Source organism: Scomber scombrus, chromosome 14 (assembly GCF_963691925.1).
Source record: "Scomber scombrus chromosome 14, fScoSco1.1, whole genome shotgun sequence".
Taxonomy (NCBI): domain Eukaryota; kingdom Metazoa; phylum Chordata; class Actinopteri; order Scombriformes; family Scombridae; genus Scomber; species Scomber scombrus.
In genome coordinates this window covers 14480175-14503290 of record NC_084983.1, presented here as the reverse complement: position 1 = coordinate 14503290, position 23116 = coordinate 14480175, and the positions used below count along the sequence as shown (strand labels likewise).

Here is a 23116-nt window from a genome sequence, read left to right as displayed (position 1 = left end):
GTATTATATGTCTGTAAATGTTAGTGGATTATCAGGGTTGTAAAGGTTACTTTGGAAATGTAAACGGTTACAGATTACTAGTTACCCTATTTTGTGAAAATGTAATAAGTAATGTAACTATTTAAATTACTTAATCAGAGTAACAATAGTTTGCAACTGTTTGGATAAGTGTACCCATTAAGCCCACCAAAAAAAGTTCAGGTGTTTTTCATTGATACTGACATGATTTATAAGGGAGATCATTTCTTATAAAGTAAGATTTATCTCTCATTTGAAAATATATTCATTAGTCCATGTAGATTTTGGAATATAAAATAAAGATATTTTATGAAAAAAGTCAAAAGTCTGGCATGGGCTTAATTGGTACTGTGACACCATTTAAGCCCATGTGTGCTCCAAATAAGTCCACGTCATGTTTATTTACAAAAATGTTTTTTTAAACAATGATTGCAAAGAGTTAAAAACAGCAATATATGTATTCAACATGTTAAATATTTAAAAAATGAGAAAAAAACGCTCCTCCTGGGCAAAATCTCGGATTTCAGATGTAACCCCCTTTGTAATCATCAACATTTCCCTAAGTAACTGAAATGTAATTACATATTTTTGTCTGTTATTTTGTAATTGAATTAGCTGACAAGGAATTAAATATTTCGCTTTAATTTACTCGATCAGCCAATTATACAAAACACGGCATTCCCGGTATTCACCATAAGAGGGCAGCAATGTGAGTTGGACCCCCGTGCCTGCGTGTAAAAAGACTGAAAGAAGAAGTGTCTGTAGACGCATTGACAGCAGCTACTGTTGTAATTGTAAACAACGTGTGAGCCCAGTCTGAACAGCGGGGGGAACATCTTGTGTTTGTCTTTGAACCACACGGGTATGTATTAAGGTTACTCCTTCAGCCACAAACAGATATGAAGCAGTAAACCTAAACACACATAATCAGCTCAAAGCTAAAAGCTAACTTCAATGTTTTCTGGAATCGTCCACGGTTACTGTTGGTTACTGTTACTATGGTTACACCGTCTGTTGCCCCAAAAGACCCTGGAAACTTGCTCTCACAGACACTTGTTGTAGGTTTTATTCAACAACAGATCCGCATTTTGACTACTTAAATCTCTGAAAGTGTATTTTAGGAGGTAAACAGGCGGACAGGAGCTAACTCTGCGAGATGGTGCTGCTGCATTTGAAGCGCGGAGATGAGAGCCAGTTTCTTTTCAACACCACAGTGGACGCGCCTCTGGAGACGGCCATCAAGCAAATTACTGCTATTTACAACGGGAGGCTCAAAGTGGACAGAATATGTTCAGGTGAAACTGATCTCAATGCTTTCTGCACCCACAACTATTTAAACTTGAACATGGCAACGATTTATGGCACACAAAAAAAGTTGAGTTATAATCAAATGAAGAATAGACAAAGTAACTCCTCACTCCTAAATTATCACTACTGATATAAGTGCATTTTGTGTTGCTGAGTTCAACTAGTAACTCTCATTATTTTACCTCTGAGATGTACAGGTACAGGTTCCCTGAGCTTGAACATATTCACAAACTTGTGTCAATCATTAATGTACCCTCAGAGATCCCAGAGCTAGCAGACCACGGCATTACTCTGCCACCCAACATGCAGGGGCTGACAGGGGAGCAGATTGTGGAGCTGAACCTGAGAGATGAATGGGAAGATAATTGTGTGCCCAGCGGAGGACCGGTACTGAGGAAGGATGAGATCGGTAGGAGGAATGGACAAGGTGAGACTGTGAATTTTAAACAAGAAATGTATTCCAAATGCAGACCCTGACACTTGACATTCCGATCAGATTGTCCTTTGCACTGCTTGTCTGGTGTCAGGTTTGATGGTCCAGATGTTAAACTGTACATGTTCATGTGTTTCCCTTTGCAAATGGTTGAAGCTTTGAATGTGTGGAGAGTTATCTCTCCTTTACTGTACATCTGATACTGAATCCCTCTTGGCCCTCAGAAATTGTGCAATTATTGAAAATATCAAACATTGGAAGTATTTAGAGCTGCAACTAAAGGTTATTTCCAGTATTGGAATTTTTAAATATATTAAAATGTTAGAAAACAGGGAAAAATGATTCCTGTTTCCTCAAGTGTCTTATTTTGTCCCAACCAAGAGCCCACAACTAAAATGTACTAAGTTTACTATACATTACAGTAAAGCATTTATTATTATTTGCATGAAAGTGTGTTGTAAAAACATATTTCACTGACAATAAAGACATCAATCTCTTTACCATCTTCCAGCTCCAAATGATAAAATGAAGGAGGTATTAATGAGAACAATGGAGGAGGCAAAGGCACTTATCTCTAAAGTGAGTATGAGAGTTGACATTAAATCATAAATCTTGGTCACCAAGGGTCAAAATGTTTGATTCAGTCTGTCTTTCTCTTTATATTTCAGAAACAAGTTCCAGCTAATGTGTGCCTTACCATGGAGATGGTAAAAGAAGCTCTAGATCTGCTAAGGGGTGCGGTCATGATTGTGTATCCCATGGACCTGCCTCCTCATGACCCTATCAGGATGGAGTTTGAGGACCGGGAAGACCTTTCAGGAACACAGGTTAACAGTTGGACCTGTCTCAGTAGTTAACATTTACTGGCAGTCACTGACAGTTCATTTATATCCTATTTATTCTTGATCATTTATTTCTTCACCCTTCTCCCCCCATTCCTCTGCATCTGCCTTCTCCATCTGTCTTCTTACCTTAAGGCGTCACTGCAGGTGATCACGGAGGGCGAGTGCCAGCTATGGTGGGCTGGCAAAGAGATGCAGAGAGGGAAAAAACTGCAGGACTACATAGGCAAAAATGAAAAGACCAAACTTGTGATTAAAATCCAAAAGGTAAGAGTGAGAATGTTGTGGTATATGTCAGGCAATGTATTTCTGTGAGGTTTTGGTGGTAATAACTGGATAATAACTCCATTTGTTGCTGTTCCCTTCAGAAAGGGCAGGGGGCACCAGCGAGAGAGCCTCTGCTCACTGATGAGCAGCAGAAAAACATGATGATGCATTACCACAGAAGACAGGAGCAGCTCAAGGTTAGAACAAGTCCTGCAAATAGTAATCATGTCCCATTTTTCCCAGAAGTGCCGTTTTAATCGTCCCCTTGTAACATTTTCAGAAACTGCAGGACGCAGATGATGATAGCTATCACGACTCAGACTGGTCTGACAGACAGGCCCTCAAAAGACAGTTTCAAGGCCTCACAAACATAAAATGGGGACCGAGATAAAGACGACTGCCACTCTGATTGCCACCTTGGAACCGCTGCTCTTCCTTGTTCCTCTACTACGATGTGTATGCAACCGACTAAGATGCCTTATGAAGATCTTGACGTCTGTCTGTGTCTTCCAGAGAATATTATGCACAGCAAATGTGTTCAAACAACAATTCATGCACAGAAAGATGGTGTTGTGTAAATGCTGAGTTTCTGGCAATAAAAACGAGCAGTTTACTGAAATGTAAAGAATGTGTTGGACACCTTGTATGAAAAAACGGGTAATGACATCACGCTGACGCAGATATTATAAACCTGATTTATTTGATATTGAATCTGATCCTGTACACCTGATTGTATCACCCTGTTATAAGTTACATTTTTTAAATTGAAGCTGTGAAAACAAAATAAACGTTAATCTAAGTTTCCATTTGTGTGTTAAGAATATAATAGAATAACTTCCACTATAACTTGTATACACAGTGTTCATAAAGTTTGTATTAATGAAGTGTTAATGAACATTCAGTAGTTTAACAAGTGCAGGGACAAGGATGCTACACCTTTCCTCTCTTTGTCTCCTGTCAGTGACACACACCTCTGAAAGTCGCTACTGCTCTGAGACAGGAAGTTCACACACAGTAAATGCCGTTCCAACTCTTGACCCAGCAGGGATGAGGAAGCTGTCGAGTTCAGAACGTTTCGTTCACCGGAGGCTTAAACCGTTTGGAACTACTGATGGAGCTGATAAAGTGATTCAGAGAGGTGTGGTAGGTTTTAAGAAGCACAACACACACACTACACCCTGGATGTAATGTGTAGTTTTAAAGGATAATTTCAACTATTGTACATTTACCTCGGATGGTTCCTTAGAGAGAGTAATCCGTTTTGGCAGGTGAAAATGAATACATGCCTTAGGTCTCTGGTATGAACAGCTGACACTAATGTAGCTATACTGTAGGGAAAACACTGTAATGTTTCTATTTTTGTCTGTCATAATAAATCAAATCATTGTAGACTGAATATGTTTTCAAATGGACACCAAAACATTTTTACCACTGCTAAGAAAGATAACACTTAACACATAAACCACAAATTTGTTCATGATGTAAAACACATTTTTAACCCCATTGGAGTTCAGAGATGAGAGGAACAGACAGACATTCCCTGACATGTTCTTGGGTTTATGGTACTTTATCAGCTGCTGAGACCCTTTAATAATGAATCAATATAGTAATATTCTTGAATAAACGTGGGAGTTTAATGACTTCTGTAAACAGTGCTTCAACCTGAAATCCTAGCTTCATCTGGTGGTGACTGTGAATAAATACAACACTTTAGCAATCACATCATTTATGAATTTGTGACTGCAAAACTAATCTGTGACTATGCTTTTACAGCATAAAACCCTGCGGACCCTTTAAAAATTACCATTACTGCAGTTCCACCTAAATTATACAGTCTTCATAAGCAATGCTCCCACAAAATGGCAAAAAAAAACATACTGCAACAAACTGCCTTACAGTGTAAAAAAAGTTTCTTAGAGTGTCAGTAATCAAAGGCTTTGAGCTTCTGGAGAAAATCTTGAAAAGATCCTGAAGGTGCTGAGTAGCATTCAGTTAACATGAGCTGCCATTCAGATAGGCATTCATCCAAATCTCTTGTATGATCATCTCTCTGCGCTCAATCCTCTCTGCCCGTTCCGCTGCCTCACTCACATAAGTCACCTCCTCCCAGCCATATATTGCCTTCCTTTCTGTGGCTGAGATTAAAGAGCTTTCTGTTCCCTCTTCTTCATCATCATCATCATCATCTTCCTCTTCCTCATCGTCCTCATTCTCTTGGCAGTTGGCAGTCTGACTGTGGGACCTGGGTGCGAGTCTCTGATCTCTAAGCCGATGCCCTTTGCAGGTCACTCGAACTGATACGGCCAGCAGTGTGAGCAGAAGACCGACACACACGCTGGAGGTGAACAACAGCGCTGCCATTTCTGGATGCTCTGTATGAGCAATGAAGGTAAGAGATGTTATAACATGCGGATTAAATGTCATGAGTGCATGCGTGTGAATGATGTTTACCTTTAATGTAGGCATAGGTCAGGAGAGAGTTGCTCATCATGGCTCCTGAGTTCTCTGGCCTTCTTGCCTCTTTGGAAACAGGTTCCTCCAGATCTGCAGGAGAGCCTGTGGTGAAAATCAGAATTGTGATGCAGCAAAAAGGCTTAAAAAAAAGAAAAGAAGGCTGCAATTGCTGCAAATGGTATGATGCTGTTACCTTTTTCTGTGCTCACAATAGGAGATGAGGTGGAGCTGAATATGCTGGGGTCTGCCTCCTTTAGTAAAGTCCTTGGCACTATTACATAAAAACAGATGACACAGTCTTTATTGTAGTGGACTGACAAACTTAGTGAGTCTACATTTGACCATTCATCAGCACGCCATTTCTCACATCCAGTCCTCCTGGGTCCAACCACCAACTTACACTCCCAGATTATGAATACTTTCTGTCCGATTGTGTTGATTACTGGCCTACAATGTTAAAACACATTGTTTTGTGCTAGATGGAGCCAACAGAGCCAGTCAGAAGAATTCTATCAGCACCGAACTGAAGTCACAACTCCAAATTATGACACATGAACAAAGTTTGCTGGATGACCTCACTGGCATTTGTGCCAGTCGCAGGAAGTTTATCAGGATGTCAGCCCGAACCCACAATATCAGAACTCAGTCTATTATTCTGAGCTACTCTGCTGTTGAATGTGATGTGATAAGAACAGCTGACGGCTGAGATCAGCAGATAAGAATCACAGTAGGAAATTACAAAAGCGCACATAAGGAACTGTCACATAATGAATAAGGCAGAAACAAAAACATATGTGACCTATACATAATGTCATTTAAGTCTGGTCCTATTTTGAAAGTTCTCTCGAATCTATTACTAGGCTTGTATTGTGTATGAGGAAAGGAGAAAAAAAGACTCCTACCACAAGAATAGACCACACTGAGGTACTTCCTGGTTCCTGGAAAGCAGGGATCCCTAAAGGTCTTGTTGCTGACGGCAACAGCACAAGTCTGTTTGCTATAGCAGGCCTTGGACACCAACTGGACAGCCTCATGGTTCAGACACTCTGTGGGAAGCAGAAAAGAAAAACTCAAGAGTAATAAGAGTCATTTATTGTGCGTTTTTGTCAACTTTGGGACAAGGTTCAAATATGTACCTCTGCTGCAATAGCTGAACCACTGATTCACTGTTCTGCAAGAGTTTGTAGTTTAATTACAAGGAAATCACCTTTTTAAGCAGACGTGAAGTTTCTTTTTCTCAAGGAAGGCAAATACTTAACTCAGTGCATGTATGTTAGTTTAATGTCATTATCTTCAAATAGTTTATTTGAAAGCATTCAACATCCAGATAAGTTAATGTTAAGAATGAATTATTATCATTTTGTAAAAAATTACCTCACACCTTTTGTATTCACAGGTGTAGTCAATACCATTAACAATAGCTGGGCTCCCCCAAAAGGAATGCAGACATTATTGGTATAATTACTTACATCTGTGCATTTGGCAAACTGTGTGTTGCCAAAAAGGTCCACTGTACAGTTTATGCTTGTTTTGTGTCTCTTCATTAAAACCACATATCGAAGAAATCCTTCTGCTTCCTGTTCTGTGCTTTGTCAGAAATCATTACCTCTCTCACTCATGCACTACCCCCTATATATCACACACATTAGTAGTGTATACTTCTTGGAGAATACATTATTTTGTTCCATTGTGGGAGTTTTTCAGGGAGCTATTCTTTAGTGCATCATTTTAACACTGTGTTTTAAAAGGTAATATATACATTTTACCCTTGTCATCATCTACCATTTCTTCTAACTGTTTAGATCTGGGAAGCACTTGCTTTCTGTTACATGCCACAAAGAAATCCAGCAAATTCCCTGCATAATATGACTGAATGACAAATAATGTAAAATGCCAAGAGGAAATATGTCATAACATATGTTGCCCCTGTATACAGGTGTTAACTGTTTGTTGGGAATGCTAAAACTTAATTTCCTCTTTCTCTGTGTGTGGTAAAATAAAACACATTTTCAGAGTCATTTCTTAAGACAGTATATTCCTGGGTTCATTGTTCTCCTTGTAAAACGAATCATCTGTTAGTTACCACCAGAGAGAATAATGAATATCTTGTCGACTCACCAAATGGGGGTGGTCTTGTCAGGTGTGAGGGGCAGGTGTCAGTCTGGCTCAGACCTCTCCCATAGACAGCTGCATAGATGTTCAGCACCCTGGGGGGCTTACAGTGCAGGACCATGGTCTCTCCCTCACATGCCACATGTCTTTTGTGTTCAGCTGAGTGTGGGGAAAAAACCCCCAGAAAGGATAAAGAGGTGGAGGGGATGATGACGGTGGGTTAGGATGGGGGCAAGGGGTGAGCAGAGTGGGGTGCGACATGACAATTAACAGGTGGGGAGAGTGAGATAAAAGCTGCTGAACTCACTTGGTTTACACTTGTAGTCCACATGAAGGTATTTGGTAGTTCCAGGACAGGGGTCCTTCCCAAATAGCAGGGGATTGACAGGCAGCTGACAATCTCTGTGGCTCTGGCACTCTGACAGCAGCTTCTGTCAGTAAACAGGATTTGATGCAGCATTACACATACACTTCAGACAAATCAGATGCAAAAAGAGTGATGCACTGACAAATGGCAGACAGTGGGGTGTGCCTTCACACATGTAAATGACCATTAGACCATCAACAGCCAGCTTATCGAAACCTGATGTGTTCACTAAAACTAAAACACATATGGCAGCTAAAACAGCTAACACCCACCTATACAAAACTGACCTAGTGAGAGTGAGCAGTGCTATATTGTATATCCCTTGCATAAAATGCACCTGTAGAGCAGTAAAAGCTGAACAGCTGTGGTTTTGGGCTCTGAGTGTAGGGTCTGCTCTGCACAGCCTCGCCTCACTGCTCCCGTAGAAGGCAGACTGGATGGAGATGGTGGAGTGACGTGGACAATGGAGTCGCAGAGGCTGTCCATCACACGCGTGAGCCGAATGACTGGTGATGATTCTGACCAGGTAGTCTGCTTAACGAAAAGGCATCAGTTAGTCTGTAATGTCCACAAGAAAAAAAACTGCAGCTGGCAAATTCTGCCAACTGGCATTAAACATATGACCCACCTTTGTTGCATGTTTTGTAATGTGATTAAGTTACTTCTGATTCAAAATGCTTTATCTTGAGATGTTTAGGTTATTTGTCTTGCACAAAAAGAACTTTGCAAGACTCTGAGGTCATTAATATAACCTAAAATTGCAGGGTCTAGATAAAGCAGCCTTCCTCTTCATACACAATGCTGAGAATGGTTGGTCTAACTCATCTGATAAGAGATTGGTGCTATGAATTGTATATGACTAAACAATAACTAGTATGACAAAAATACTAATACATCACTACATCTCAGGCAGGGTAACAAACAAATCTCAGATTTAGGAGAAATATCTGGGATTAGTAAACCTGGACATGTATTAACAAGAAAAAAAACCTTATCTATTTCACTATTTACATTGCAAATACACATTTTCACTCCTCCTACTGTAGCTATTACTGCACCACTCAAAACAGTGCAGTCCCATAGAAAACTTAAAGAACAGCAACACTTTCTTGGGAGAAAAGTGATCTTTAACTATTACCATGATCATCATTATCATCATCACCACCACCACCACCAGTCATCATCTTACTTGAGAAATCAGCCAGTCCATTCATGCGTCTGGTCCACAGCAGTAAAGTCAGGTAAAAGAGGCTGTGGCTCCAGTCCACTCCGTGGCAAGGACGCGTCCAGCTCATGACTCGCATCCCCTGCCTCTGATATCATATTAAATAGACTCCAAAATTCAACGAGACTTCACAGAAATGTCATATAGACAGGTGAAACGATTTGGGGGAAAGCAGTTTTTTCTCCATCTGTCTGCCTACACAGAAAATATCCCAGCACAGACAGCCGATGAAGCACACTGTCCCACTGCAGTAATGGACCACAGAGGAGGTTAGAAATAGCAGCTGCGCAACAAGTTGTTCCAAACTGACAGAGGAGGTGATTAGTCCGACACGAAGTGACAACCCCAATCCGACTTTCCTACTGTTTAACACCGTAGATTTGTGAATGGATCCATGTGGAAACTGAAAGCGATTTGCAGTAACAGCTGAGGGGAAATTATGGTGTGGGCGTGGCAGATAAAACTATTTTAAAAGAAAGAGGGGCGACTCACTCAATGGTGTGACGCGCTGGCAGGACCTTTTTTTCTCTCCCCTCATGAGGCGCATGTTTACTTTTTGGATTATGGCAAAATGCTTTCATTCTGCCAATTTCCTCCTTTTCTTTGCCTCTTTTCTGTCTGTTACTATTCTGTTTTTCTCTTCCTTCTTTCCCAAAACCCACTGTTGCAATAAGGAAATGTAATTGTTGTTATGTCCGTATTTGAATATTGTTAATTTTTCTGAATTATAACCCTTTCTGATCTTGCTTTATGTCCCTTTAAAATAATACTCTGCTCATTCAGGATTTGTGTGTGTCCCATTTTAACTTCAACTGTATGACAAGACAGTGATTTTTATTCTCTATCTAAAAAAGATCAAGTGAAAAGTGAGTGATATTTTGATTCTGTTTCTTTTCATAAACTCTTGATGTCCTAACCGTGGTGCCTTTCAATGAAGAAAGGGGCCTACTGGGTAAATTGCTTCCCAGCCCACATCCATGGTAACCAGTCAATCTACATGTGAGACCTACAACAGTCAAACTGACAGAGACATTGGGGTCTCCAAGACCAGCTCCATAGGGGTAGAACTGGCAGGGGGAGGAACTGAGGGCTGATATTTTGCATACAAACTGGACTGGCCCCCTAGTTTGTCTCATTCGCTGTACTTTAGCTTTAGGTATCCAGGGAGTGGCTCCAAAAGCCCCTTCAGTGTGCTGTTATCCCTCCAAAGCCTGTGGAATTTTGTTGTCAAACTCAAAGTTTCCTGCATTTCAGACAACATAAAGTCAAACAGGAAAGTAAAAAAAATGCACTTGTGAAAATGGCGTATGGCAAAGTTCTGAAATATTAAAATATATAAGTTTGTATAAATGTTTAGATTCTTATAACAATAAAAAAATTATCTCACTGGAGAATTAAGAAGCATGAACTTTATTCTTCAAGAGGCGTACCACTCAATTCATGAAAAGAGCCGTATGATTTCTTCTGTGGCTCTGAAGGGAGCTGAGTCTAAGACAACAACCCTGATGATGTCACAATGATGCCATTAGGGTCTCTGTTTGGGCTTGAGACTTGAGAACTGCGTCACATGGGGTGTGGAATTTGAAAGATGTGGGGAAATTAATCAGGCAGACAGGGTCCACCAGAAGATAGTATCTGATAAATCATAGGAAATGTAGGACTCAGTCATTTTTAGAGCTTGACCCACACTAGGGACTAAAAGTCAGGACCTCTTGGTCTCCACAGCTTAGTTAGGTTTTTAACTCATGTCAGCAAATTTTTATCTATGCATAACATCATATCAGTATTATTAATGCCTCTTTAAAAGATTAATGTAAATATAAAGGGTTGTAAAATTCAAAATGTTGAAAAGGGAATGATTCTTCCAAAGTTGTCATGAAAAATATGAAATGAATAAAAATACAAAAACATGAAAATAATCCAAAACATATTACAGTTCACTCCTTTAATATTTCCGAGACAATGAAGCTGTTCAAATAAAACCATCTCTTTAAAGTGTTTGGACAGAAGACGCATAACCAAATGCGTCTGGCAGACAAAATTGATCAAAGAATAATTCTCTCATAAGGTGTTTGTGAACACAACCTCCAGATTAGATAGCAGCGGCCAGAACCTAGACAAAACATTTGATTAATGTTAACGATGTTTTGTATCAAACAGGAAGAGGAGGAGATCAATCAAATAGATTCAACCCAAGTAAAGAAAGATCTGAGAGTCGTAATCTCATCATCTGTGGCTCGAACTGATCATGAATCAATATATTTAAAGTTTCATGTAAAATATTATTATTTCCAAGAAGTCAGCAGATGATGGAAGATGTATTCTAGGGGTGGTGGCCATATTTACTTGAAACAATCAAAACCTGCTTTGTGTTGTTGTAATTATTCAACAGGGAGAGATAGAATCATTACTTTTGGGTCTTAAGCGACTGAGAAACAAATATAGACACAGATAAAGAGTAACACAAATTAAGATTAATAGCAGGAAGTTGTATTCAGAAATGTGTCTAGCTTGCCTTAAATTAACATAAAGTTTGACCTGCTAACACTGCTGCTGTGCATGCAGCAGTTACTTTTCCAAAGGAGGACTTCATATAGATTTTACGAAAAAAGAAAAACACAAAACTTACAAGCCAATAATAAGCCTTTATTTTCACATTAAAAAGGAGACTCCGGTGGTCTCTGATAAATTGCACTGATCTGGTAAAGTACATGATCAGTGCAGTTTTAACACTAGTACATTCTAGGTTTAGATTCTGCACATTAATACCTGGCTTACAGTTTAAAGGGTCTTTAGAGGAATTTCTGCTGATAGGTTAGCTGTTGCAAAAATAATGTTTAGGCCACAGTTTCCATTATAGTTACAAAGTTATTCATAAAAAAATATTCTAATTTTGTTAAACTGCACCTGCACAGTTCCACACATGACAAAGAAGCACCAGGACATGGAAATTGTTACTTTTATTACTTTTCAAACTGAACATTTACAAATCAAAACCAGGAAATACTAAAATTTCACACATCTTCACTTGAAATCCACTTTCATCTCAAATTGGGAATCGATCGCAGCCTGTAATGGAGAAAAGAATAAAGCATTGAAATGAAAAGAAATCAATTACTTCTCAAACATCACTGAAACAAACCATAAGATACTTACCAGTTCTCTTTTAGCCTCCTCTATCTTCACTTGAGCAAGAGACGGACTCTATTGTGGTTTAGAGGGGAAAAAAACATTAAGTAAAATACAGCGATGCAAAGTTGTTTCCATAGACATGACTGAAGTGAAGTCAAATTTACATACATTCACTTAAATGCTGTATGTAATTCCAATTGCTATCTGTCTTATCTATTAAATGGCATAGCACAGATAGTAATTAAGTTTATTACCCATCAGTTTCAAAGGAATTTTGGTAAGCATATAAAATGGCAAAGAGGCTCAGTATGATTTTCCCAGGTGCACTTATGCTAGGCACTACTGTACAAACAGTTCAAATCTGTTCAAACTGTCAATTGTGTTCATTATCACTGTAATAAGGCTAAGGCTACCATCAATGAAAGATTTGTTAATATATGTATACAATATGATGATAATGTGAAAACAGTGTTGGTTAGTGGTCACTGACACTTTTACAAGACAGACAAACTGAAAACAAACATACTGGGCTTAGGTCCATGTAAGGCTCAAGTTTCTTCTTCAAGGGAATGATTTCCTGTTTCAGTGCAGTAACCTCCTGAAGAGAGAGTGGGAGGGAAGGAGAGAGGGAGAGAGAAAGAAAGATGACACACTTCAAACCCTGAAAGCTGAAAGTGTTATGTTTTCACTCCATGACGCCTGAGTGTGTTGCAGCTGAAATTACCTGAGAAAGCTGCACAATAGCCTGGTGCGTGATGGACTTGTCCATGTTCCTGGATACAAGTTGAGCCTGCAGGATGTATGAGAGGGGAATTAAACAGACAACAAAGTTTATGACAAAGCTCTGTTGTGCCAGCTGCTTTGCGGCTCTAATATTTAGAATATCTGGTGCCTCCTGACAACAATACGAAGGGCGTTAACTGTTGGACCTGTCCACGACATCACCTCTGTCGTCTAAACCGGAGGCAGTAACATGATGCTCACATTTCAGCCAGGTCAAAATACAGTCTGTGTCTCTAAATTGTGACATGATAGGTTATTTGTTTATTTCCATAGAAACACCAACAAGGTATGAATTAGATTATCTACAAAGCATATTGAATATTAAGTACACTAAAGTTTGTATTCCTTCCCATAAATACTTTTCTGGACTCTTCATCCTTCCTATGTTTCACACTCTTAATAGAGGTTTTTTTATGTCACTGGTTGTTTGATTTTTTGGATGTGTTTGTGTTGATTGATTTTCTTTTGCTAGCAGCTGAGTACACTAATAATTTATGCCTCCTCAGGCTGCAAATCAAGTTGTTACAAGAGCACATATAATTTTGGAACAGATAAATGTAATATACAATACACTGTAAAAAAGTATAATCTTTATGCACAACTTAAACACTTCACAGATAGAGGTATGACACCACAACACACCTCTGCCCTTTCCCTTGTGTTGCTGAACTCTTTAGTCTTCCTAGTCACAAAGCCCATGCTGAGCAGCCTCTCCTCCGCTTTAGCACTTTCCACCGACTGAGATTTGACAGTTTTGTTGATAGCCCTGAAGACAATAAAAAACAGGTTACAGAAGGACTGCAGTTATGTGGCAACAAATGGCTTATTTGAGCTGTGACATACAGTATGTGATAGCACAGCACATTGCATGTTGTTACTGTAACATTACATATCAATACAACAATAAATGTCAACATGCCGGTGTCCATTTTCTTACTCTTGTAAGTTGCTCCGCAGCACCAGAGTGGCACCCAGCCTCTTTCTGAGGGCCCTGAGATCCCGGTCAAGTCTTCTGTTTGACTTCTCTGCTTCAAGAAGTTCGTTTGTGAGGTTGTTTACTGCTGGCATAAAGCTACAGGAAACATAAAAGTCCATATTGCTTTTTTTTTTTTTTAAAACAGGGTAATTACTGACTAGACTACAACAGAACAATGACAGCTTACCTGCACAGGGATGTGTCTCTGACTCCAAGAACAATGGCATTATCCACTAAAGCCGACAAGTAGTCAGCAGCAGGTTTTGACAAGCTTGCACAGGACAGGCCAACACCTTGTAGAAGAACATCCTGGAGATGAGCACCTAGATGGAGGAGACATTGTTGAGTTCTGTGAAAACATTGTGAATACTTTGTGGTGTGAATGAATGCACAAATGTGCCTTTTTACACATATTTCACCAAAATCTAGTATATTGAAGCATGTAAAGATACTGAATCAGTATATTGAAGGTTCATTACAGTTTGGGTCTTATTTTATTACTATATTTTAGCCACCATACCTTGTAATCATAACATTATCCTTATCATGTTAATTGCAGAGCTCTGGGACTGTGCTAACTTTGCTCAAAATACATCCAATGAGACAGAAAATAACAATATATAATATATATATATATATATATATATATATATATATATATATATATATATATATATATATATATATATATATATATATATATATATATATATATATATATATATAACAGATGTATTTACACAGAGATTGTTTACACTGTACCACTGTGTCAATTTGAATGTCTCCCAAGGGGGGATCAATAGAGACCTCATCCTATCCTATCATATCATATCTCATGTTTGCCGTCTGCCAGTCACTCACCCTCAGCCTGGTACTCTGATGCTTTCTGTTTGAGGTCTTCTATAAGGAGAGCTGTGTCATTGCACCGGGCTTCACTGGACCGTGCCAGCTGGTACAGCACGTCCACAGTCCTGGTGTTGACCTCAAACTGAGGCACAGCCTGATCCCCAAACACTGACCCGAGCCAGCTGTTCACCTGAGAAAAAACACGGGACAAAGTGGACGATGGAAACACAGCCAACAGCGGCAGTCACTGCAAGTTATCAAGACAAGGTACCTTACCTTGTTGATTTTTTCACACATGGCGATTGAAAAGGCAACAAAACGCACAACAATTAGCCTCCTCGAATGTTGAAGTGCTCCAGCAGCCCAAACAAAAAGACAACAAGACTTTTCAGTTTCGCGCCCCTCAAATCATTCAACTTACTTCCTGGTTATCAGCCAATGAGAAAGCAATGTAGCAAGTGTCTTTGCTACTACTGCTAAAAACAACGATTGACATTTTTAGATACAACAAAAATAGATGAAAATTGGAATTGAATTAAATAAATACAAGAAAAATGATGTGTGGTGAATAAATAACAAATACAAACAAAGCTTGCTGTGTTTAGAAAGTCTTTCCGGTTCAAGACTCACCAAGATACAAAGCAAGTCAAGATATTTAGCCTACTATTAAAGCTGAGGAGAACTGGATCAGTGAGGAGTTACGGTTAGGGTCGGATGTCTGACACATTTAGGATACATTTATACAGTAACGGCAAGATTAATAAATATATTAATAATTATCTTTTTTGTGTCTAAAATATTTGATTTTCATTTGACACAGCAGAGAGAGAGAGAAGAGAAAATGTCTATTCATCAGCACAAGATCAATATTCATGACTCTGGGGTGTGTGAGGAAAAAAGAAAGAAAGAAAGAAAGAAGGATAAAAAAAAGTGTAGGGAGGGAAAACCATGTCAACAGCAAAACCAAAAAGATAAAAAAGTTAGAGTTAGAGTAACATCAAAGTCAAATTAATTAATTAAGCCCAGTCGTACAGAGTGGCTCTTTTATTATGCATGTTGATTTCATTATTATACATAATGTCATTGTAAATATCATATATAGAAAAAACATTACAATGTACACTAAAATGTAGCAGTCTAATTTGCATGCTCTGGCTTACAGACATTTTGTACTGAAAAAATATGTCTATATATGCCACCAGCTTGCAAATAAAAACATTTAAAGTTCCCCTTCAAATATGTATTTATATATAAAAATACACCACACTTTCAGTAGATGAATGTGAAAACAGCCGTCTAGTGTCAAACTCTGCACATAAATCATTCTGCACAGTGAAGCACAAACATCCAACTGTACAAACCACTGACTTTATATCATTATCTATATACTGTATTCAGGTGGAAACAGGAGGAAAAAACACATGTTTGAGTGGAGGGGGACTTTAAAATCTAGTGTGTGTAAATAAAATGTTAAATTACATGCAAAAAAAATCATTCACTGTCATTTATGTGAGTATTAAATTATATTAGGCCACAAAAGAAGAGGTAAAACAAAAAGCTTTTGAATGGTCTCTTACTGAACTGACCTAAGAAGCGAAGGCGGAAGTAGGAAAGAGTGAATATCTTACATGGTCTGGATTCATTCAGCTACCCGTAGGTTCCCGCGTAGGTTCAACACCTTCAAAATTGCTTGTTTGTTTGGGAGAAACTAATAGAAATGGCGGCGAAAGAAAACGTAATAAAACGCCGATATAAACGTATAGATAGCACATTTGATCTTCACAGCACAGACTCCACCGCCATCGAGGAAAAGTTGTTTGGCCAAACAGAGGAGGACGAGGACAGCCGGGCGGCCGACGACGGACTTGTGGTCTTCATCTGCGGGAAGTGCAAGTTACCTGTGGGGGATTCACTGTCCTGGGATGGAAGTGAAGATGACGAAAACCAGATCAGACTTAAACGTGAGTCTGATTGCTCAGTTTTCTGGTTAGGTCTGGTTGGTCTGGACAAATAAAACAAACACCCAAACATACAGCTGTCTACTTTTGTATCAGTTTAAACTGCATGAAAACCACAGATAGATGGAGAAGTCTGTTTAATAGTGCAGTTAAAAGTCACAAGCTGGGGATTTAGACATTTGGTAGTTAACTTATAAATGAATGTTTACACTAAAGACATGATTGTGATGTTTTTGGTCTCAGGGGTCACTGAAAACGTCTTGGTTGGAAAGGACACTCGCCTGCATGAACCCACCAAAAGATCTCTCTGGTGAGAAGCCCATAAATGAATAAGTGTGTATCCTTCACTTACTCAATTAGAAGTGCAACAGCGTAAAAGTACTTCATTGCAGGTAAGCGACATGCAATGGAGCAAAACATACACATCAGGTGATCCAATTATAGGTACTCATTACACTGCAGGACTGCTCTTTTTGCAGTCCTAATATTACACATTATATTACTGTATTATTAAACTTAAACATGTAAGCATTATTTTTTATGTTGTAGCTGTCTAAGAGGGGGCATTAAAAATGCATACAATCTTTGACAAAACAAAAACAACAAAATAAAAAGCAGCATGGATGTGAAATATTAATCTGGAAAGTAATTATTGACTATACCTGCCTTAAAAAATGTTGTGATGTAGAAGTATAATGTAGCATAAAAATGAATATAGTAAAGTACTTATAATCATCTACATATTCAGTGTCAAAGCTAAATGTTGTTACTTTTTTCAGATTGTAACAAAAAGTGTTCAAACCAGCAGTTATGTTGGTTTCTTTTACTGGTAAGTGATGATTAAGAGGGATTACTTTTTTATGAATCTGTATATCGTTTTTTCAAGGAAAATCATGCATAGTACATCTTTAACCAAATAGTTTTAGTTTTCTAAACTTAACCATAGCTCAGTCACAGGGGGGGGGGCAGATGGTTTAGGAAAATGCTCATACTGTATGTGTTGGTAGGAATGCATTGACAAAACAACCTACAGCCATTTTATTCATTTAAGTATGAGTGCTTGTTGGATTAAATCCATTCCACTGTTTGATTGGTAACAGTTTTTTTGTGTTTTTAAAAAAAATGTTCCTTCTAGTCTGATTGTGGATCTCATCTGTCGAGGCTGCCAATCTTTGCTTGGCATGGTTTACACATCCACCCCGAGGAGCATGGACCACAAGAGATTTACATTCTGTTTCAATGTAGCGGACATCGACAGGTATGTTTAAGGATTATCAGTAGGAATGTTTAAGGACTTGTGCATCAATTTACATTTGTTTGATATGATGTGCTTGACCTGATTTGGATCTATTTCTGAGGAAAGTCTAATGATCCAAACCTTATTGTACACTGTGAACAATTTTGTACATCTAAAGTTATTTGCTTTGTCAGTGGATTCCATTGCAACCAAGGTGTCTATCAGACCACAGAAGGCAGGAAAGGTAGATGGCAGTTGTCTCAGGGTCATAGGCAAATTCACAACTTTCAGAATGAAGAGTGGTCTGAGGTAGGTAAGGGAAGTGTATGTTTAGAATAAGGCTCACCAATACTTTCCTCCCATTTAGGGATCACTCTGAAGTCCCTTCAATATTGAACCTAAATAAATACCTCTGCTTAAGACATCTTCAGTCTCTAGAGATCTCCTTCCTCCAACTATTGAGATACTCCAGCACATCTGGCATGGTTAGGCGGCTAGCCACCAGCCAGGGTAACAGAGCTAGAAAGCTGACATTTGCAATCTGTTGGGGTGGGTGCTGCTTGTTTTGTTCTTGATAGCAGGAGAGAGGCAAGGCACACAAAAATGTCACATTTGTTGGATTTTTGCAATAAAACTGACCCATGTCAGTTACATAGAAATCAGTCCACAGGCTGATTTAGACAACTGAGGAAGGCGGGGAAGTTCTCATTTTTAAAGTTACATTACAACCCCTTCACTCTTTGGCAGGAAAAAAAAAAGATTATACATGTAATTGAATGGTGAAAACAGTACTTTTAAACCAGCAGTTAAGTACCAAAAAACAGAATGTGATAAGCTTAATAAAGGTAGTTCATGGTAGGGGTATTGTATTGAATTTAATTTGTTTTACAGTTCATACCCCAACTGTACCTCCATATTTAACACATTTCATGTTGTACTGTAACTCTTTTTCAGCTATGTGCTCGGTTCTGCAAGACAGATGTTGGCAGCAGAGGGCCCCAAAGAGCAGCCAGTCACGCTGGAGTACAGAGGCATTGTCGAACAGCAGCTGTCAGAGGTAAATTACTGCCACTGCTTTTCTTTGTCTGTTTCTTCTGTTGCTTTTTTTGCTGTGAGATAACATGTTTCTTTCTCACATTGCATGTCAACATCGTTGATGTGAAAAATTGATGATAAAATAGAAATCTGACTCGTACATTCGTAGTTATGACAGGAGTCACTGTTCCATGTGTTGCATCGTCCAGCTTGCAGTGCTTTCACATTCATTCAGTACAGCTCTCATTGATTATCAATGCGCAGGTTGTACTAATGACATCACCTTAGTTCTCGGAAGCCCTTGCCTCTGTAACGGCCAGACTCGTATATCAGACATGACCTCATCTCTCTATGTCATCCCCTACAAACAGATTTATTGTCCACACCATTAGTTTAGATTAAAACAAAGACGTGTATTTTATTTAGGATTTAGTGTTAATATCCAAAGATAGTTTTTAATAATTTTTCAATATTCCTTGCCTCATAGATCCATATAGTAAAAAGTGCCACATGAGTATTTTATGGAAGTATTTACTTTCACTGCAGGAGCCTAGTGATACCAAACTTAGTTAATGATCCTTTGTTTAAAAAATATCCATCAATCCCTAGATTGGCCAATAGGTGGTGATAGTGGGCAGCAGTGCTCTTGTACCAGGGACAAAAGATGTGAAGGGGAGCATGTGGAGGAATCTTTGTCAGTGGAAAAACATGTTTTGATCATGATGTGGCTTTGTTAGTATAGCATGATGTATGTGTGATGTTTGTTTTTTTTAATTTCATGCTGGTGACAGCTGATGTATTGTATTATGACTATTAACTATGAGTCACTATATTTTAAACAAGTTATACTGCTTAAAAGTCAAGAGGAAAAAAACATTGCATATTAGAAATAACAAAACATTCATGCTTGCGTGTCAGTACACTAAGCACCAAGTCATCTCTCTTTATTTCATATGGATAGTTTCCATATAGGCTAATTATCATATTTCTTTTGTTCCTTTCCCGTGAACCATATAAACAAATACATTTGAAAGTGACTCACCTCTGAAGTCACAGAGTGAAGCCAATGTCACTCAAAGAAAAGGCAGCATAAGGATACCGTATAAGTAAATGAACAAGCTTACCCCATATTACCTCATGTTAATATGTAGGCTACCATTTACATCTCCCACCTCATTGACTGTGTTTCGTTCCAGTGTGAGTAGGCTGAAGATTAATCTGACTGCTATACACTGATTGTATTTATTTTAGGTGGTTTTATAGCCGTCATTCATTGTTATCCACTGATAAATAGGAAAGAGATTAAAAAGGCATTTGACAGGGTCAGGTTTCAAATCACTGTCTATCATCACATGTCAGTAAGCATAAACAGCTTCTGTTGTCATTACTTTTCATCATCGCTGTGTTTGAGTTCTGGGCAAAACTCTTGTGCCAGCTTTCTTAGGAAGAGGTAAGACAAGTTCCAACCACAACACTCATGTAGGTAATGGCATCAAATCAGTCATGTGCTTGAGGCAAGTATCACATAAGTGCTCAGATTCATGTAGACCTGCAACAAGTTGTCAATTAATCGATAACTATTTTGATAATTGATTCATATTTTTTGGTGATTTTTTATTTATTTTTTAAGAAAAGAAGTCCAAATTCTCTGAGTCTTGCTCTCAAATGTGAACAGTCTCTGGTTTCCTCGGTCTTATATGTAGTAAACTGTAAATCTTCAGTTTGTGGACTCTATATCAGGACAAAAGAGGACATTTGAGGTCCAAACAATTGAATAATCAAGAAAATGATCAACAGATTAATTGATTATGATAATAATTGTTAGTTGCAAATGGGTAATTTAATGTCACCTTAGGCGGAGGGAACTTGCGATGGGCACTTTGCACTATTTTCTGCCATTTTAGACACTTTTTTAGACAATTAATCATTTCACCTGAAATTATTGATCTTTTATGAAATGATCAGATGAAAATAATTGTTATGGGCACCCCTGCTTCTTCTGTTAAATAAGAAATGGGGATTTGTAGAAAAAAAAAACGTTGATATTTCTCAAAGTAAAGTATCAAACAGTTGTTTTTATCAGTAGTTAGACTCAGGGATTGCCACTTGTTTCTCACAACTGTCTCATTGGTGTTCTATAAGTAGTCATTGTCCTCAGTTCCACCGCAGCAGTGACGAAGGTGCCCATCACCGCTGCCGCCATAGTTAATGTATTCTGTCTGTCTGACTGTAGACACTTGTTTGGGTTCTACATCTTTTACACTCACTGACCTGTCTCCCCCTCCAACACTCCCCCCCCCCCCCCCCCCCTTCCCACTCTCTCTCCCCCCATCATACCCATCCATCCCTGACCACCACCCCTCTGGGTTTCGTCATCCTCCCCTGCTGCACCCCTTTCCCAATTATCTTTTCTCCTCCCCTCTTTCTCCCTCACTGCTTCCTGCTGCTCCCTTCATTTCCCACCTGTCCATTTTCTCACTCCCCGCTCTGATTCCTTCATATTCACCCTTTTCATTCTCATTCTTGATTCATTCTTTTCTCATCCCACCCTTGCTGTTCATCTTGCTGTACAACCCCCCCCCCCCTCGGTGCACCTTTTCAAAACGTCTCCCTTCTTGACCACAACCCTCCCAGATGAAAATGCTGGTCGTGTCCATGGCACAGAGGCTGGAGGATATCGAGGCTGGCCTTCAAGAGGGATGTGACGAGGCGTGACAGTGATGGACGTCAACTCGTCTGGGTGGGTGCTTTGTCCAGTTGTTAAATGTGAGGATTTAATATCCACACTCCTCACGTTAACGCCTCTTCCTTAAAGTTTCATCTCAGCACCATTCCCTCAGTTTTGTCCTAGCCTCACCTTGTGCACAAACATCTACACATGTGCACACACAGCTCCCAATCCGCTTTGTCCTGACTACCAGTTGTGAAACAAAGACTGGCTGCACTTGTAATCAATCACGTTGTCAGCTCGCCTCCTGCGGCTCATGGCACCATCTTCTCTGTGTGTCTCGGTGCAGAGTGAATGTACGCTGTGAGCAGAATGTTTATTTGTTCAGGTTTTCATCAGGCAGTGCTGCACACTCAGCACAATGCTGTATTGATCGGGCCATTCGAGGCCACACACACACTTTTTCTTTGTTCTCCTCTTCAAGCTTGTAATCTTGAAGCCAAACAGCATCGCTGGATGTATGTTTTCAGTCGCCTGGTTGAAACTAAAATTAAAGACACATACTCTTTGATATTGATTGCATCACAGTCAAACACATTATTGGATTATTAATTATTCACTTAGAAATTATTGTAAGACTCCTGTGTATTAAGGAGTTAACAAAATTGATCAAACAGCTTTCTGTAAAACAAAAATATTGACAAAAAACTAAAGAACCTGTGTATGTTATATTTCTTTGTTTATTTTTGCTTTCAGTTGTACATGTATGGTTTGTATTTAGAGTTTTGTGTAATAAAGAGTTTAAAAAAAAAAAAACGTAAGGTAATGTTTTTAAATGTTTCTTTTTCTCTGACTTCCTCTTGAGATTGTTAGGGATCACTGGCTCATCCTGCTTTGTCTGTAATTAGAAGTATCGTCTGGATTTAAGAGTTAAACAGCAAGTTTACGGTCTCTTGGTTAGGGCGGGGGGGCGGGTTGATTATGTGTTTAAATGTGTTTGTTTACTGACTGACCTCTAATGTGCCTAGCAACACTTTCTACCAAGGCGGGAAAGAGGCTTCATGCTGTACCGGTTGCCCTCCCTCACCCACGAGGTTTCATCAGCCTCACAGAACAACAACCGTTAGAAACGGCCAACCAGCACGCTGTATCCAAGGGCAGGTTGCGATGGCAACTGAGAGCACGTGCTATGCTGAGTGCCTGTTGCCATCTCGTCATCACACTCACTGCCGGAGGAACAGCCAGCCAGCTCGTCGGTCGGCACGCCTGTCAACAGACGTTATCCCCCGCTCATGCTTAGACACACACACACAGGGGAGGAGTCCTGAATGAACCCCCTCCACCCTAATCTCGGTGTGATGTTTTTCTCTCTGCTAACCCCACCCTCGCCCCTTATTCCCCCCCATCCCCCCTCCCTCTCAATCTCCCCTCCCTCCACTGCTGGTGAAAAAAAAA

General features: G+C 39.3%; 4 protein-coding genes across 7 annotated transcripts; 2 read left to right on the top strand and 2 right to left on the bottom strand.

Annotated features, from left to right (window-relative positions):
* The first annotated feature begins 789 nt into the window (after positions 1–789).
* On the top strand, positions 790–3703 carry cfap298 (cilia and flagella associated protein 298). Of its 4 annotated transcripts, none has more exons than XM_062433032.1 (8): positions 790–880; positions 1130–1313; positions 1586–1753; positions 2271–2338; positions 2428–2586; positions 2749–2868; positions 2970–3065; positions 3149–3703. In XM_062433032.1, exons 2-8 carry the CDS (start codon positions 1175–1177, stop codon positions 3257–3259), a joined length of 861 nt encoding a protein of 286 aa, XP_062289016.1. In that variant the 5' UTR covers positions 790–880; positions 1130–1174; the 3' UTR covers positions 3260–3703. The 4 variants fall into 4 exon arrangements, with proteins under 4 accessions (XP_062289016.1, XP_062289013.1, XP_062289015.1 ...); XM_062433029.1 differs by having other exon boundaries at positions 2737–2868; positions 3149–3595; XM_062433031.1 differs by having other exon boundaries at positions 822–880; positions 1151–1313; positions 2737–2868; positions 3149–3607.
* A 527-nt stretch (positions 3704–4230) lies between these two features.
* Positions 4231–9096, bottom strand: eva1c (eva-1 homolog C (C. elegans)). Its single transcript, XM_062433028.1, has 8 exons — positions 8991–9096; positions 8139–8332; positions 7742–7865; positions 7441–7593; positions 6225–6368; positions 5516–5593; positions 5320–5424; positions 4231–5240 (listed from the first exon to the last, which is right to left on the bottom strand). Exons 1-8 carry the CDS (start codon positions 9094–9096, stop codon positions 4861–4863), a joined length of 1284 nt encoding a protein of 427 aa, XP_062289012.1. The 3' UTR covers positions 4231–4860.
* A 2350-nt stretch (positions 9097–11446) lies between these two features.
* haus1 (HAUS augmin-like complex, subunit 1) lies at positions 11447–15155 on the bottom strand. The gene is made up of 9 exons (XM_062433683.1): positions 15040–15155; positions 14779–14953; positions 14105–14240; positions 13879–14013; positions 13584–13707; positions 12883–12948; positions 12685–12756; positions 12179–12230; positions 11447–11454 (listed from the first exon to the last, which is right to left on the bottom strand). The coding sequence occupies exons 1-9, from the start codon at positions 15058–15060 to the stop codon at positions 11447–11449; spliced, it is 789 nt and encodes a 262-aa protein (XP_062289667.1). The 5' UTR covers positions 15061–15155.
* Positions 15156–16480: 1325 nt separating this feature from the next.
* mis18a (MIS18 kinetochore protein A) lies at positions 16481–22369 on the top strand. The gene is made up of 5 exons (XM_062433707.1): positions 16481–16724; positions 16965–17031; positions 17857–17979; positions 18913–19015; positions 21628–22369. Exons 1-5 carry the CDS (start codon positions 16481–16483, stop codon positions 21706–21708), a joined length of 618 nt encoding a protein of 205 aa, XP_062289691.1. The 3' UTR covers positions 21709–22369.
* The last annotated feature ends 747 nt before the right edge of the window (positions 22370–23116 follow it).

Bases quoted from the DNA above. Each gene is read 5' to 3' on its own strand.
- mis18a (XM_062433707.1), top strand. From the start codon at position 16,481: ATGGCGGCGAAAGAAAACGTAATAAAACGCCGATATAAACGTATAGAT. The intron at 16,725-16,964 runs GTGAGTCTGATT...TTTTGGTCTCAG, and splicing joins AAACCAGATCAGACTTAAAC to GGGTCACTGAAAACGTCTTG. The intron at 17,980-18,912 runs GTATGTTTAAGG...ACTCTTTTTCAG, and splicing joins AATGTAGCGGACATCGACAG to CTATGTGCTCGGTTCTGCAA.
- eva1c (XM_062433028.1), bottom strand. From the start codon at position 9,096: ATGAGCTGGACGCGTCCTTGCCACGGAGTGGACTGGAGCCACAGCCTC. The intron at 8,333-8,990 runs GTAAGATGATGA...TTCGTTAAGCAG, and splicing joins TGGACTGGCTGATTTCTCAA to ACTACCTGGTCAGAATCATC. The intron at 6,369-7,440 runs GTGAGTCGACAA...TGCTTCCCACAG, and splicing joins GACAAGACCACCCCCATTTG to AGTGTCTGAACCATGAGGCT.
- cfap298 (XM_062433031.1), top strand. From the start codon at position 1,175: ATGGTGCTGCTGCATTTGAAGCGCGGAGATGAGAGCCAGTTTCTTTTC. The intron at 2,339-2,427 runs GTGAGTATGAGA...TTTATATTTCAG, and splicing joins CAAAGGCACTTATCTCTAAA to AAACAAGTTCCAGCTAATGT. The intron at 3,066-3,148 runs GTTAGAACAAGT...TAACATTTTCAG, and splicing joins GAAGACAGGAGCAGCTCAAG to AAACTGCAGGACGCAGATGA.
- haus1 (XM_062433683.1), bottom strand. From the start codon at position 15,060: ATGTGTGAAAAAATCAACAAG. The intron at 12,949-13,583 runs GTGTGTTGTGGT...TACATCCTGCAG, and splicing joins ACACAAGGGAAAGGGCAGAG to GCTCAACTTGTATCCAGGAA. The intron at 12,757-12,882 runs GTAATTTCAGCT...CTCTCTCTTCAG, and splicing joins CTATTGTGCAGCTTTCTCAG to GAGGTTACTGCACTGAAACA.